The sequence below is a fragment of the Panulirus ornatus genome, chromosome 33 (genome assembly GCF_036320965.1).
Source record: "Panulirus ornatus isolate Po-2019 chromosome 33, ASM3632096v1, whole genome shotgun sequence".
Classification (NCBI taxonomy): domain Eukaryota; kingdom Metazoa; phylum Arthropoda; class Malacostraca; order Decapoda; family Palinuridae; genus Panulirus; species Panulirus ornatus.
In genome coordinates, this window is record NC_092256.1 from 17,380,592 (window position 1) to 17,397,029 (window position 16,438).

The window sequence follows — 16,438 nt, forward strand, 5'->3', positions numbered from 1 at the left end:
AGAAGTGAGGCATGGAGGCTATGTGTGAGCCGTGTAGGAGGATGTAACCACGATTTCTTTAAAATCCTCACGAATTAAAGACATTCTACCCCTCTACTTTCCTACCTATCTATACACCAATCATGTAAATAACCAGGGGTAAGGTTGATGAATGGTATGGCCAGGTGCTGGAACCTAGATATGGTATGGCCAGGTGCTGGAACCTAGATATGGTATGGCCAGGTGCTGGAACCTAGATATGGTATGGTCAGGTGCTGGAACCTAGATATGGTATGGCCAGGTGCTGGAACCTAGATATGGTATGGCCAGGTGCTGGAACCTAGATATGGTATAGCTAGGTGAAAAACGAATTCACATATTTCGTCACAGGTGTCTATGGCCTCACGCTCCCCTTTCGTTGTGGGTTACCACAACAACAACATTCTTCAGTACGACCACTAAACTGCGAAAAGAAATCATCACCTACGAAATACATAGTTATATATGAGGTTCGTGCATATTACTAATCTATATATCATCTGTGTTATATACACTAAGTATATGTAGACCTACATTATAGCGCATATGTATAATATAATTATTTATCCCATGACGCTCTACGTGTTACAAATTTGATATACACATGTAACAGCAGAACAGCGGGTAGACAATGATGATATCGTTGCCAAATGTGATCAGACTAATTCAGACGCTCATAACCAAAGAAGATGACAACGAAAGACAGTGATTATGGAAAGAATTATGATTGCTCGGCGGGGGCTCTGTCTGTCTGTCTAACCCAGTGGACGCGGTCTGACCCCACCTCATTGAACACTTCGAAGTCATGAGTGTAATTTGGGAAGACTTACAGTGTTAGGCTCACATGAGAATGAGGGAAGGAGGAGGAGACGATTGTGAATCCCTGGAGAGCAGAAGGTGTGAAGTCTTTCTTAGGGAGTGGGTGTGTTAATGGCCAGGTCTCTGGATGGCGCTGGAGTTCCAGGGAGACCCAGGACTAGAGAGATCCTTTCGATCCAGCTGACCAAATCACAGGTGAGTTCCCGGGATAACACCAGTCCAGCCTGTCACTACATCCTGTGGGATCTACGTCTGTATCTGATGTACCTTCATCTGTCCGACGCCACGCGCGGCGTCCCCTACACCCGTCGCTTGTGCCCTTTCTCCACGGCCCGACGTTGAACCCCAGGCCAGTGTGCCTCTGTCCACACCGCACCTATCTCTCTTGTGTACTCGAGTCAACCCATTACCATAAGTATCTTGCTGTCAGGATTCGCTGATTAATGACAATACACACATTCTGGAATGTCTGCTTGAACGCTTATGAAGAGGGGAAAAAAGACGAATACTTATAGGTCGAGATGAAGTCATATTACATGATAGAATCAACGACATGAACACAAGGGAAACGAAGGTTAATGACTGTGTAATTTGCTGCCTGACCTCTGCAACGGGGAGTGTGTGTGTGTGTGTGTGTGTGTGTGTGTGTGTGTTCAGGGTTAAGGAGGAGTCAATCACCGGGAGTGAAGGAGGGTGTACTGTATGTAAAGGAAGAATGACCTCTACAAGACTTGCACAAATCTATCCAATTCTCAGCTCACATCAGCGATTCAAAGAACCTTAGAAATCGTGAGTACATCATTCTAAAAGAAATTAGCGAATGCACACATCGGGAATCATAGTGTAAAACTTCATGTGTGTCTTGGTGAGAATTACGATGTTTAGAAGTTCCAAGAGACATTTTTTAGCCTAACTTGCAACTACGGAACGCACGAAGACAAGCTTAGGAGAACTGTGGACGCCTCAGTGTAGGGAAAGTGACTGTCACATTTACATCCCGTGGTTGATCCTTGCTAAACAGAAGTGGGAGGTAAGGTTTGTGTTCCAACATCCTCCTGGCAATGCAGCTACCAACTATAATTCATTCCTATTGAAACCTCCTTCATGTGTATTGTTACAGTCGAGTGATTCATTTTCCCCGGTGAAAAATCTTCAGCATCTTGAAGAGTAAATAGAACGCGTTAGGACGCAAGATGCCCAAGGGCTACTGTAAGGTGTATAAATCACGTACTGACCCAGGCTTTCTACTCATCAGATCAGATGCCAGTCATCAAGGCATTGTTCAGAATCCCCTTCACTAGAATCTCCTCCCTCTATCCTCCCGACTTTCCATCAGGTAAGCGCCCTCCAAGCATATATTACTCCTTGTGTCAACAAAGAGCAAACTTTCTCAATGGTCTGCATGACATTCGCATTTACATACACTTACGCAAAGCATTATCGTCATTACTGGCTTGGTACTGAGCCCTTCTTTTCTCTCTATCCACCATACGTATTACTGGGCACTGATTTCGTGACGGACCATTGGCAACCACTCTTTAAGAGACAGGTTTCTAAAATACTTAAAACCTCTTTCACTAATTTCTACATTCTTTTTCTTATACTCTAATTTCCTTTTTACTCTAGATGGCCATGAGTGTCGTCGGCCACTATACGAAAAAGGGTCTTAATGGAGAGTTGTCATCAACAACAGACAATGAGCGTTTCCTGTTCTTCCCTACCCCAGCCCTCCACACGACGTAGTGAAATTGTGTTTACCATTAGTTACCTCACTTCCTCTCGCTTCGCAGCACGTAACCCATCAGTCGAGGGCAAGCCAAGCAGGGTCGAGGTCCCTGGGCACCCACATCAAATTCATTATCGAGAATCGGGTGTGAGGTGAGTTTGAGGGTTCGTGTGTGTGAGGAAGGGGACCTGTGTTATATATGGAGGGTCTGATGATGTTCATGTAAATGTATGAAGGTGTTCAGTTCTCAGATAGAGTGTTATGTCTTCAGTGCTTGGAGGAGGTTCATGTATGAACGTGTTCATTTCTCAGATAGAGTGTTATGTCTTCAGTGCTTGGAGGAGGTTCACGGTGTTTCCCAAAGTGTCCATACGTCTCTATTCATACAGGCTAATTACGGGAATACATTTTCAAGCAAGGGAGAAGGAAGCTGTCGAAAGCGTGGTTCGACTGTCTGTAGGGGATGGATGTGTTTAGAGTGGTTGGTAAAGAGGCTAAGTGGCTCGGAGGAATGAAGGGTCTCCCAAGCTGTGTGGGAGGAAGGCCCTGAGTGAGGGTGTGGTAAGAGAGTCTGAGTGTTTTGTCGAAGGGTTTGTTACTGAGTGATCAGCAGAAGGAATAAGTCTGAGCAGCTGGTAAGGAGAGAGGTGCTACTAGTTCACCAGGTCCAAACCTGGTGTTGACACTTGGCATAGGATAACCCCCTTTCCCTATGTGTATTCTGTGTTCTGCAGTTTTATAACAGTAGGTAAAGAGGGAGACTTAAGCAATGCGGTGCGGAATGATCAGAGAGAGGCTGAGAGGAACCATCTCTGGGTTTGCGACGTGTTAACTCTCAATGCCCCTACCGGTGTTTAGGGAAGCAGCGTGCGTGTCAGGCAAGATATTTAAAGAGGGGTTGGGTAAGGGATGTGGGGAGTGACAGGGAGTAAAGTGAGAGAGAGAACCTCCTCTTCCTCTCATAAAAGGCAACTAAAACCTGATGAATATTCATGAGATGATGAGACAGGGTGCATGCCTGGTGGCAGGCAGTCATGCACCCGTTAATACAAAAGAATACAAACAGCAGCAAACCACTGGGTCCTTTCAAGGCTGTTTGTGGTAGTGGAAGACCAGAAACTCACAGATGAAAATGGAAAAGTCAGAAGGCATATAGATGAATTCAAAGAGAATAACCAGCAAACTGTCACTGTGAATCTGGAGGCTCAAATGATAACGTAACAATTCCTATCAAAACTTTTAAAATCTCTACCTATGTTCTTCCCACGAGTAAATCTCTCTCTCTCTCTCTCTCTCTCTCTCTCTCTCTCTCTCTCTCTCTCTCTCTCTCTCTCTCTCTCCTAATATTTGCAAGGTGTAGTATGTTCTTATCAGTTTGTTAAGACATATTAGCGTCACCTCATGCAATACTGACTGCACTGTTCCTGTGAGCAATAACGAACGATATTAGACGTGAGGGATTCATGGATTGATCCTCCAGTGTAGTTCCATAGGACTGGTGCACGATCGGGAGTGTGGAAGGTCTGGTCGCCAGCCTGACGTGGAAAACGATTAACGCAGAAAATTAAAAGTTAATGAGCTTTCACTTTGTACCTGCGGTCGAGCAGTGGTTCCCTCCGTCGGCCAGCGACAATCATGGGGATAATGAGCATAACCGTGTTGGTGTGGATCACACACACACACACACACACACACACACGTTATAAATATATATATAAATAAAGTCTAACATTCAAAACAAGTCTGACAAATGACTCTACAGTTTGGTAAGGAATGAAGTGACTGATTAGCAAATGTTAAGACAGCAAATCGTCCCAACAAATACAGAGGGAATCGACCTATCAGATGGCAAGTCGACATGATAAATAAAGAGCAAATCGACCTGACATGTAAACAGCAAATCGACCCGGTGAATGCAAAGAAGGAAATGGGTTCATGGATAGCACTATGAACCACACAAATACCAAATATACTTATCAACCTACTTCACAAGGGGGAAGGAAGAACCTCTTGGTATCAACACTCTCATAGAAATAAGAATGTGAAATTGCTTACTATTAGCTCTGTGATGTGCTGTCTCTAAACCAAGTGACACAAGCAATATTAGAATGCATAAGTATGGAAGCTGAAATACACTTACACGGGTTCACAGCCCTGACCTATACGTTTGTACCTACTTTTTAGCAAATGTTCTCTATCGCCCATAAGGTGTTATAAGACCTACTACTATTACCAATATTGTAGTAAAATGAGGAATTGACAACTGAAAATGCATCCAAACAAAAATACTCTGAGTGTGTTCATGCTTGGAATTAGTGTAAATTGGGACTAGTTTATGATTCACATGGTCCTAATCCAACCTTCTACAAAACTAGACAAACTGAACTTTGTTTTAGTAATGTGTGTTTCAAGCGCAGCAGTTGTAAACATAATGTTCTCTTCCTGGCCACAAACGCTCAACGAGTCATTCGTGTCATGTAACTCATTAAACGTACAAATATAGGGCAACACACTAAAGGAATGTAAATATCAAACATAACTGCTTCCAAGCAGGGTAGCTCTGCGACCAATGCAGCCTCGAAATAGCACCTACGTCCAGGGTTCTTAGAATAACCACCATTTCTCAAAACCAACTTTCAGTCTGCCAGAAATACATCAAATCTAACCAGGATATATGTACTGCCCTTCACTGGCTAGACCCCCAAGGCTCCATCAAGATCTGCGTCTTATCCGGAACTGGCATCATAGCGATTTGGGATTTCGTTGGATATGTCGAAACCTCCTCAGAAAAGCAGTCTCCCGAGACACTAGTTGTTTCCGAGTCACAACAATCTATTCGGTCAGAATCTTTCGTTCAGTAATACCCACAAACGCAGTGGTTGAAATGATGCAATAATTCCTATCAATTTTAACAACTATATTACACGATAATATGGATTTACCAGTTGTTCTTCGTACGCGTTTATTGAGCGCGATCAGTTCGAACTATCTTTCGAACAGAGGAAGCCCTTGTTAATGATTTTCATTGGCTTTACAAGGAAAAAAGTACTATACTACTTGTCATGCATCAGAGACTACCTCTTGATAGTTTGGCAAGTAATTACGACGTCCGTGAACATGATATATAACCAGCACCTTCGATCAGAGAGTAATAATGACATCAGGACCTGCTTCATCACAAACCGAAACCCGAACCACACAAACCCCTACGGAGGTCGGACTGTGATCTCGTTTTCTACCAGCCATGACACTCACAGAGCTTCAGCCACAACACACAGTAACTTACCCATCATATGTCTCATCGAGCGGGTACTCGTCAGGCCAAATAGGTTCGCCATAATAGCGGTTGAGAAAGGATTTCACCCAGCTTCTGATCATGTCTTGGGTCGACAACACTTCATGAGGAATTCAACACTTGTCACCTCCTGAACACACTTACTTTCTTATCTAAAATCACTATTCTTCATTTTCCACGCTCTCATTTAAACACTATTATCGGGGTCCAGTGATTCAGCTTTCTGAGTCCTCTAGATATACAATAAATTCCTAAAGTTTACTCCTGCGTAAACTCCCGCACCCACATATAAACAAGAAGCAGTTCTGTTGGCAGACGATTTTCTCTCACTCAGTGGGACCGGGGCTCGGTGGTGCTCGGGGGATAGTAAATATTCCAGGGGAACGAGGCCTAACAATAACACTGTAAAGCTATGGGGTTTTTACTAGCCGAATTCAGTGTAAAGAAGCTATACAGAAGAAAAGAAAATCGCCGTCTTTTTTTTTTCTATCTTTCGTATATATCCCAGTGTTGACGAAAATCACTCCGTGAATGGGCAAGAAAAAAAAAAGAAATAGAGGAACGTACTGCTCAGCCAGTATATCACTGGTCTTTCTGCTGTGTCTGTAAGAACGACAAGACAGCATCTCTGTGTAGAAGAGTCGATCATAGTGATCTGGGCCCGTATATGATACCAGTTGATTACATGGTTTTAGTCACTGCTCTGATCCATTACGAGTCATGTAAACAATTGTGATTTAATGATACTGTTATAATCTTTGAATAGAATTTTCTTTTTCTGGATTCTACGTAGGTTCTTTAGGTTCGTAAAAGCTGCATTTCTTGATAGGATTAATAGGTGATGAATAGCTTAATTGTGGATTAATAGGTTCTTTAGGCTCGTATAAGCTGCATTTCTTGATAAGATTAATAGGTGATGAATAGCTTAATTGTGGATTAAGGGTAGGAAGGAGATATCTATCTGTATTAAGTCGAGAATGAAATCCACGACACTAATTATATTCATGTCAAATAAACGTCAGGGATCATATCCTTCTTCAATGAGAGACAGGATCATTTTGAATAATATGTAATCCCGTAGAGAGTGTCTGACAAACCATCTGTGTCTAACATCTCCCTAAAGAGTGTCTGACAAACCACCTGTGTCTAACACCTCCCCAAACTCACTTGTTGTAAGCATCAACTTTGGCAGATGACTTCGTAACAATGGATATTGAAATGACAGTACGGAGTGTAGACGTCCCATTTCGAGGCTGTAATTCCTGAGATGAACAAACTAAACCCACTCGTGGAAAAAAAAAAAAAAAGCATGAGTAACGTGAGTCGCCTTTATGAAAGGGTTGATCACCTATGTATAAAGACACACCTGGCCGCCCTGTTACACGCCCCAGGGTGTGACATAATAAGTATTATAACGTAACGGTATTGGTCACGACGGGAAACTGATGCTGCTGGTTCGTGAAGATCAAAGCGAATGTCGACTCTTCATTCACTGAACGAGTGAATGCAACAAGTGAGAGGGACTTTTAACCTATGTCCTCAACGCGAACGTACGGAAGCCCTTAGACTTTCGCAAACCCTTTGACACTTCGAGAGTCCTCAACTCGTCTGCACAATCCACTTCAGCTGTTCATTAGCGTCATCAACCGATAAAGTATATCCTTTCGAGTCAGGGCAGAAAGGAGAGGGCGGTCACTGCCATCGCATCCTTGTGGTCTCAAGACCACTCCTGATGGAGGTCTTCGCGATCCAGCACCACCTTACGACCATGCCTAGCGCTCGCTGTTGCTTGGTACACTGGCTGAGCTGCGGGCGGGAACCTTAAAATCTCCTTTCCTGCACCTATGCCGCGACGTAATAAGCCCCGCCTACTAAGTGACGTCATGAGAGGCAGCACCTCCCCCCCTTTACCTATTAGTAAGGTCACGAAAACCTACCCACCACCCATTCAACGATGTCACGTTATCTATTCCCCCATATCAAGTAAATTAAAGTTACCTATCTCCCCAATGAAAAATAATACTCAAGCACTCTATCTACACAAAGGACAACTCAAATCATCTATCTTTGCAGACTAAGAAATCTCAGTTTATCTGTTCTCACCTACTGTACAGACGTAATGCTTTATTTCCTAATGATTAAAGAATCTTTGATGCAGATGCGACGAGATCAGAACTTACGCTTTGAGTCTTTAAAGATTGAATACACTCTTGGTTTTGACTTTCAGGGATGAGGGGAATAAGTAACGGACATGTATGAGGTATGTATGAGGAAGGTCGGTGGGAGTAAAGTAAAGGTGTGCAGAGTGGCTAGCGTACACACCGGTTGCGAATGGGTCTAGAGAAATGAGGGAAAGTGTGAGAGAGAGAGAGAGAGAGAAAGAGAGAGAGAGAGAGAGAGAGAGAGAGAGAGAGAGAGAGAGAGAGAGAGAGAGAGAGAGAGAGAGAGAGAGAGAGAGAGAGAGAGAGAGAGAGAGAGATACAGATATATTCGTTTTCCCGAAACTTACGTGATCTCTCAGGTAATAATGCATAAAAAGCAACAATCCTCCAAGAGATACAATCACTCGCTGGCTATGAACTCTTCAGGAATAGCCAGAATCGCTTGAAAGGAGTCGATATAAGAGATAGCGAGGATTAAGATGAGACCAATACACGTGGCAACGGGTGCTGCTTCCGTACCGATGAATTATACAATCCGAGGAACAAATGACTGTATTTAGCCACACACATACGCCATTGACAACAGTGCTTATACAACAGGAACACCAGTAGAAACAACAACAGCGTTGTTGAGAATAACAGCATCAGTGGCGACGAACCCCGTAACGAGCGACCTTCTCTGAGAGCATCGTCAGTCACCATCTCAATCCGGTCAAGACCCTTAGAGGAGGATTTGAATCCCTCGACATAGAGATCTAGGTTCCATCTCCGCCGCTCAGGGAGTTGGCACTTCCTCATTACCATTCATCTTGCCCATCTCTCTCTCTCTCTCTCTCTCTCTCTCTCTCTCTCTCTCTCTCTCTCTCTCTCTCTCTCTCTCCCGTATCATTATCCTGGACGCCGTCGGCGCCTTCGGCAGGAAGTTCAACCCAAGGGGCGAGGTGAATGACAAATTCGTGTGGAGAAAGTGATGTTTGTGGCTTGAGCGAAGATGAAACGAGACAATATTCAGAGATTTTATTCGTGGACGTAAAAATCGGAGACGGTGATTCCCACTGACGAAGGAGTGTATCTGATAGGTAGAAGATGACTGGAAATCATCAGCGCCGACGATAAACGTGACCAAGATGGTTTTGGAGATGATTTAGAACCGTTCATTTACGACCTCTGCTTTCATCATTCACTACGGGAACAGAATATCGAGAGAATGTGTGAGGCCTTTGATGGCGTGAGGTCCTCAAGCACAGAGGAAAGGAAAATAACGTATCGAGAAGGAGAAATAGAGGGAGATACTTATCAGTAATCCTTATGGACTACTCGACGCCTCAAATCGTTGCAGCTAACGAACAAATGAGAGTCTGAATCTCAGCTGTAAAACGGTGTAGGTTTCAAGATACCAAATACATGTCGCAGATGCTGGTGTGCAGGAGGAGGATAACCTTTACGAGTTCTGGAGAGAGTGGGTTAAAGGGTTTACCCTGGAGTGTAAAGGATCCGAATCAACAAAATCTTATGGATAAGCATATACCCGCACAGACGGTGGGTTCGTTCATCATACGAAAATAAGTAATATATTGTAAGGTCCAAAGAATGCGCTACCAACCGTACCTCTGTTGATATATTACGTTTGCTTTTAGTCACTTAAAGGACAAAAGACGTAAGAAGAAGAAGAAGAAGAAGAAGAAGAAGAAGAAGAAGAAGAAGAAGAAGAAGAAGCAGAGGTTGCTGGTGTCAAGTGAAAAAAAAGGAAGGTGTGAAACAAAAGAGCAACAACATCTGACAGTCAGAACGGATCAAGATTACTACCGCTGAGGACTGGAAGGGGACAAACCCCACCTCCCCCTTGCAAGATAAAGTATTTCTCCATGACTGATCCCCTCTCGTATCTGCCAGGCTTAGCTCACGCAAGGTGCGTGTGTTTCATCAGAGATGGAAGAACAGATGAACAGATAAAACCCAGAGACGAAAGCACACAAACATACAGGTATAGAAGTAAACACACACACACACACACACACACACACAGAACCTCACAGACAGACAGACGGAGAGGAAGACACCACCGCACGCCTGGAGGACGTTGCTCGAACGAGGCAAGGCACTGCACCCACCGACCAACCAGAGAACCACACCTTCCCACACTCTGCCGTCACGCACGACCATCTCCTTCGCCCATAAGGCAAGAGGTTAACTTGTGTACACAGTCACTACCATCATCATCATTATCATTAACATCATCATCAGTAGCCAGCGGGTGGCTTCGCTGACTAGCCTAATTGGGCCTTAGGTCCATCAACTGCTGGAGTCGTTAAGGTCGTTAATCTCAAGCAACATCCACCAATTTAAGGTGTTCAAGATGAAGCTAAGATCATACGTGCTCTCATAGCACATATGGCCCTGGGTTGGTAGGGCGGTGAGGAGGGCGTAAGAGTGACTTGCATCCTCGTGGCTGCAGTATCTGTTTGTGGCTGGAGCAGTGAAGGGTTCCGGAGGTTTCTGGTACAGGGGAGGAGTTGGGAAACCAGCACTCAAGGTTGATGGCTTAGCGTGTGTGTGTGTGTGTGTGTGTGTGTGTGTGTATGTGTGTGTGTATTACTAGTGCATCATTTCTTCAACGCTTTAGTTCCTCCCAAAAAAACTAACTATGTGCATTTGATAGGACGAGAGAAGAGGTAGAGGTTAGCGTACACCAGAACTGGAAAGACGTCCTCTGTTTTAAGCAATAACAGAATCCCCCAAAGGCTCGAGATGTGCCAGCGATCAATTCACCCAGCTAACATGTCGCATGAATGTCTACATCACATGAACAATTCACACACACACACACACACACACACACACACACACACACACACACACACCGTAATTCTAATTTACCCTCGTTCTTGGCACTCACGACAAACCCTGAGATGTGACGATCATATAAACGTACTTTCAAGGACGGCCCCATAGTAGCCACAAGAAGGCGAACATTCGTAAATTCCTCCCTTTTATTTCCCCACCACAGACAACTTCAACCACACTTCACAGACCCCCCCACAGACCAGTTTTTCGTCACACGCACTCAAAAGACGAACCCCTCCCCTCTTCCCCTCACAGACACATCAACGGACTTCACACGAAATCTACAGAGCAACATAGAGAGCTTACATAACTCCCTCACGGCGCACACAAGCACATCCTGAAGAAATTCAACGAATGTTCATAAAGTTGGTGGCGGACGAGGGAGACGTGAATGAAGTAAAGGGAAAACAAAGGTCACCAGAGGGGGGGTTTGGGGGGGGGGAGGTGAAGGCATCCGGCAGATGATCTAAAGTGTCTCTCAAACGTCTCCTTTTATCGTTCTCCACACATCCTCGAGCCGGTGGAAGCGTCACCGCATACGTTTAAAGCGGTGTCGTCACACGCAGGCTCTCAAGACTCAGCGGTGTGGCTGTCCCATGAGCGTCGGGAATCACCTGGCTCTTGAGATGAGTAGAGAGAAGGGATGAATGAGGAGTCGCCCCCACCCACCACACCCCTATCCACTATAACTGTTGTGACGAGCGATGGCCGGACAGCACCGTAGACTGACCATGTACCCGGAGGATGAGAGAAGAATGGAGGTCTGAAAAGTCCTGCTGCATTTAGGAAACGTCAGCGGATGTGTTCGATGACTCAGACACATTGACCGGATTAGGAGCTCTACTTTTTTTTTTCATCCTAATGTTGATATCACGAAGGGACATGACTTTCAGTCTCTTTCTCTCAGGCCACAGACTATTTCAAGCCTTGAACTTAGACTCAGCTGCATGTGAGTACCCCAGAGACAACACAACATGGGAAATGTTGATATATTTAGAGTCTAAATTCGTGAGTAGATTTACTATGGGGGGGGGGGGGGGCACCACCATCTCTCTCTCTCCATCGTGGAAGAACTACGGGTGATGGAGGGTAATGATGGCGGGAGGGGAGGCAATCTATCAGCAAAGAGTACTCTGTGGGGGAAATGATCAGACAGATTCCAGGAAATTAACGAGATAGACTGACTCTAGGGAGTGATGGAGACGCGCCCAGGGGTATTCCTGTTGGGCCTCGTACATGGTAGGGGAAGGATGGGTAGAAGACGTGACCAGGGGTATGTAGGTACGTGCGTACACACACACACACACACACATACACACACACACACACACACACACACACACACACACAGAGGAGTAAAGATAGTGTGTGAATATACGGAGTAAAGAGACTGGGCAATAGTAAAATCTCTCTCTCTCTCTCTCTCTCTCTCTCTCTCTCTCTCTCTCTCTCTCTCACACACACACACACACACACACACACACACACACGCACACACACACACACACACACACACACACACACACACACACACACAGATACACAACTGAGAAATAGGAGACGATGATATAATGAGCAACGTATGTGCTTACGTGAGGCATCAAAAAGAGGAAAGAGAGAGAGAGAGAGACACCGACCTGGAGGAACACTTAAGGTGGTCGACCCACTCGTCCTGCGGCAGCACCCCCTCACCAGAGACGTCCCACAGTGAGAAGAGACGACGTAGAAGCTCCTGGAAATCAAGAGAGGTGGATGTTACTAACCCGACTTTTGGTACTTTGATCAATGTCAGTAATTAGCCTAATGATACTTACGCCTTCTATGACACGCAGGGAATACGTGGGAAGTAGTCTTTCTCCCCTGTCCCTAGGGATAATATATATATATATATATATATATATATATATATGTATATATATATATATATATATATATATATATATATATATATATATATATATATATATATATATATATATATATGCCATCGTACATTAGAATATATTTGGGAAGGTCTGATGCTCATAACGCGCTGCCTGCCATCTGTTGAACGAGAGATGCACCATTGATCACATTATCACACCGAATCAGCCTTTTCATCTTTCAGAAGCTAACAGCACGCGGTGGCCGTATGAACAGTCCCTCACAGCACTGCTGAATGACTAATCTCCAGAGGCTGAGCGAGTAATCCCACAGTACTAATCCCGCCTACTGTGAAGGCACAGTTGCCCTTTGTGGCTCTGGACAAAGCACACATGAGAAGCCATCATCTCCGACTAAGCTGTGTGTGCTCATTCCCATTCTCAGCTCTTGGAATTGGATCATACGCATGTCCTACATCCTGGAATAGACACTCTAGTAAAGTCGGGTTATGAACGACTGGAACTGACTCGTTAGTCATGCTGTGTTCCCTTCACTGATAGAAGATATGGTTAACATACCTCTTACATGGGGACCTACTTACAATGCTAGGAAAAGTAAGTTTAAGTAAGGCTTTTGCGTCAGAAACTGGTGTACTACTACATCAAAAAGTATGCCTCAGTCAAAGGTATCTCAATAAGCTGTAGGAGACCACAGAAGACTCAAGATCTTCATTCTCTGAAGGGCAGGATACGCAGTGACAACGTGTATGGTCTCAGAAAAATCTTGACCACCCGAAGAAAGTGTTCAAAATTTTTCCTCAAACTGGTGGTTACAACCTGACGTTGACCGCCTCAAACCCTACATAAATCAAGCAACTAAAATGTTGAAATGTAACGTTTCTAGAGACCTGTGTGTGTCCTGCTTTCTTATCTGGGATCCGTCTGTCTGTAGCGCTTCCAAACGACCTGCGTTTGTGGAGGGATGTGACGCAGCCGCATTTGAAGGGAACCGGAGACCGCCGAATCATCTACAAAGGTCAGAGGTGGAGAAATAGCTATCTCTCAAAGGCAGTCTGTTCAATAAATGCTACGACTAATAATGAAAACAAGCCCGTGTAATGTACATGATACTATTACCGTCTCCAACCCTCAGTACGGGAAGGGAAACTCCGTCTGTTTGTCCTCATTCTAAACACTCCCGAGCGGATCTGATTCGTAGCATCCGCCAACACATTGTAAACAAGCAGACGACGAGCTGGAAGTGCGTTCCGTTGAAAAATCCCAAAACAGAAACTGGGGATCTGATCTCTTCTTCATCCACTTCACTGAATCTTTTAGGATAAAGGTTCAACAGCCACCTATACACCTATACACGGCTCTTTTTTTTTTCTTTTAGTAGTAACCTCTGAACAGATGACGATAATCTTAGGAGTTAATCTTGACATTTCTGGAAGAACGAACATGAGTGTTTCATAACCTGAAAGAAAAGAAAAACTGATCTCGAACCATATTTCCATTCGGATTCGCGTTTCGAGGAAATGGCTCCAGCCTCCTTTCCACTCTCAACGCTGCGCCATCTGTTGATTAAATGCGCAAATGTTGCAGGTTCTTTCCAATAAGTTTCTCAATAGGTCTTGTCACATCATTCGTTTCTGATCCTGGATTAAGCATTATTCTTTTACCCCCTAAATGGAATGCAAAATATATATGGTATAACACGACTTCATTTCAAATAATCTTCTTATCAAATATAATCAAACTAAAAGAACGGTATGAGAGCTTAGTCTTGATTTGATATATATATTAGGTTTGATCCACGTTAGTTCTTAACTGTGATGACGTCCTTAAAATTCTTCCTTTGAGATGAAATACAAAAATCGATGAAACTCATTAAATTTAGAAAAAATTAGATTTATAGGAAGCTTTATTATATATATTCATATCATATATCCTCAGGTCCTCTTTTATGGGCCTTCCGCAGCCTTAAGTTGGACTCCACTCAGCGGTAGGGTTTATGATGCCATGTACCTTCCAAATGATCGTTTGATAAACTCATCTTCGACTGGATAGTAAGGTCAAACAACCTGACCTTCACATGAATCCCAGACATCAACAACACGACATCCATCACCAGCATCAACATCTTAACCTCCACAAGTGGCCATGAAGGTCATCATACTGACGTCACCGTCTTGTCCCATCACAAGTCAACTCACAAGAAGTAAACAGGATAGAGCGAGTCGGGCGAGGTATGGAGCTGAGAACTTGACCCTCGCCGTCACCACCTGACGATGCCCTTGTCGAGGTCGAGTGACTACCTATCTTCCTGGACTTTTGGAGGACCACAGCAGTGTCCCACTAACCTTTTTGGTCTTGCCCCACTTTTTCTGGGTGTGTCATCGCAAGGCCGTATCCATAGCTGTGGATTTTTTATTTTTCTAGATAAGGATCACCCGACACCACGCACCGTAAAAGAGGAGTTCGAAGATCTCACTTCGAACCAGGGTGGATGTATTTTGAATCAGAAACTTGTGTTCAGTCGACCAATAAGTCTTCCCGTCTCTGAAATTGCTTGAAAATCCCCGAATCTGTAATACCTTCACGAGGAAGAGTATCTACCTTGGCTCCTCACCTTATAATCGGGCACTTAAGACCCCAGTGGATGAGGAGAAAATAAGAATTAGGGAAACGAATCTCGCTCAAGAAGCGCAGCTTCACGTTACTTCCTCACCTAACCACAGGAAGGTGAACCTGTACATAAGGAAGCCTCGGTTCACTCCCATGAATCAGGTTGAACTGGTTCGTCTCGCTCAAAGTCGACTTGTGTGTGTCACATCGGTGAACTGATAGCCGTGTTCTTTCAACGCAAATACACAATTCTAGATATACATGTAAATGTTTAAATGTGTGTGTTTATACGTGTCACACAGCGTTTATCTGTATGTGTGGGGCTACGCACATAGCTGCATTATCACCCACTCGACTCTGCATCACAGCAGTTTGGTACCAGTGTTATTCATGAGGGTATGAAAGTCACCTTCCCATCCCACTCTACCTGGAAAGCCTCCAAGACACTCCCACCTCCGTCACCTCCCACATTCCCCATCATATGGCACCCTACTCCTCCTCCTCCGTCTCTTCCTCCTTCTCCTCGTTTTCTCCCTCCATCGCCTCAACTTCTCATATAATGCCAAGCTGAGGACGAGTTCTAAAGAGGCTTCTTCCTGTGATGAGGAAGGAGGACCTTGCCAGATGAAAATAATTGATTCGATCGATTAGAAAAGATATTTCATCTCTCTCCCAATCACATGTATCATCAAGGAAGTAGACAAAAGCTACTTTTACCATAGGTGAAATGAGCTCCTTTTCGCCAGGGGAATGATTCGCTGGGAGAGCGATGCGCACATAGGATGTACCCCGGCTCTATCTAGGAGTTCAGAGACGCATGAGAATTGGCGGACCTCAAGGCAAACGTGATTTGCATCTTGGCCAGCTCCACCAATCCAACACACACACACACACACACACACACACACACACACACACACACACACACACACACACACAAACACACAAACACAATCATCAAGCGATATCCACATTCTTCTTAGATTTTTCTTGCTTGCCTTACAGCCTCCGTCTCTTGAAACCTCTCTCGAGCGGGAGAACTCTCTCTTCTTGCTCAAGACTGGAGGTATGCAGGAGCTGGGTG

The 16,438-nt window shown here is 44.5% G+C and overlaps 1 protein-coding gene across 3 annotated transcripts in view; it reads right to left on the reverse strand.

The window, feature by feature from the left end:
- LOC139759509 (NADPH oxidase 5-like) overlaps positions 1 to 16,438 on the reverse strand; it is an 88,363-nt gene that overhangs the window by 42,440 nt on the left and 29,485 nt on the right. For 2 of the 3 annotated variants that reach the window (XM_071681708.1, XM_071681707.1), the window contains exon 3: positions 12,502 to 12,596. In XM_071681708.1, coding sequence (XP_071537809.1) covers positions 12,502 to 12,596 — 95 coding nt within the window. Of the gene's footprint in view, positions 1 to 5,849; positions 6,163 to 12,501; positions 12,597 to 16,438 lie in introns of those variants that run through there. The other variant, XM_071681710.1, reaches the window with a different exon arrangement.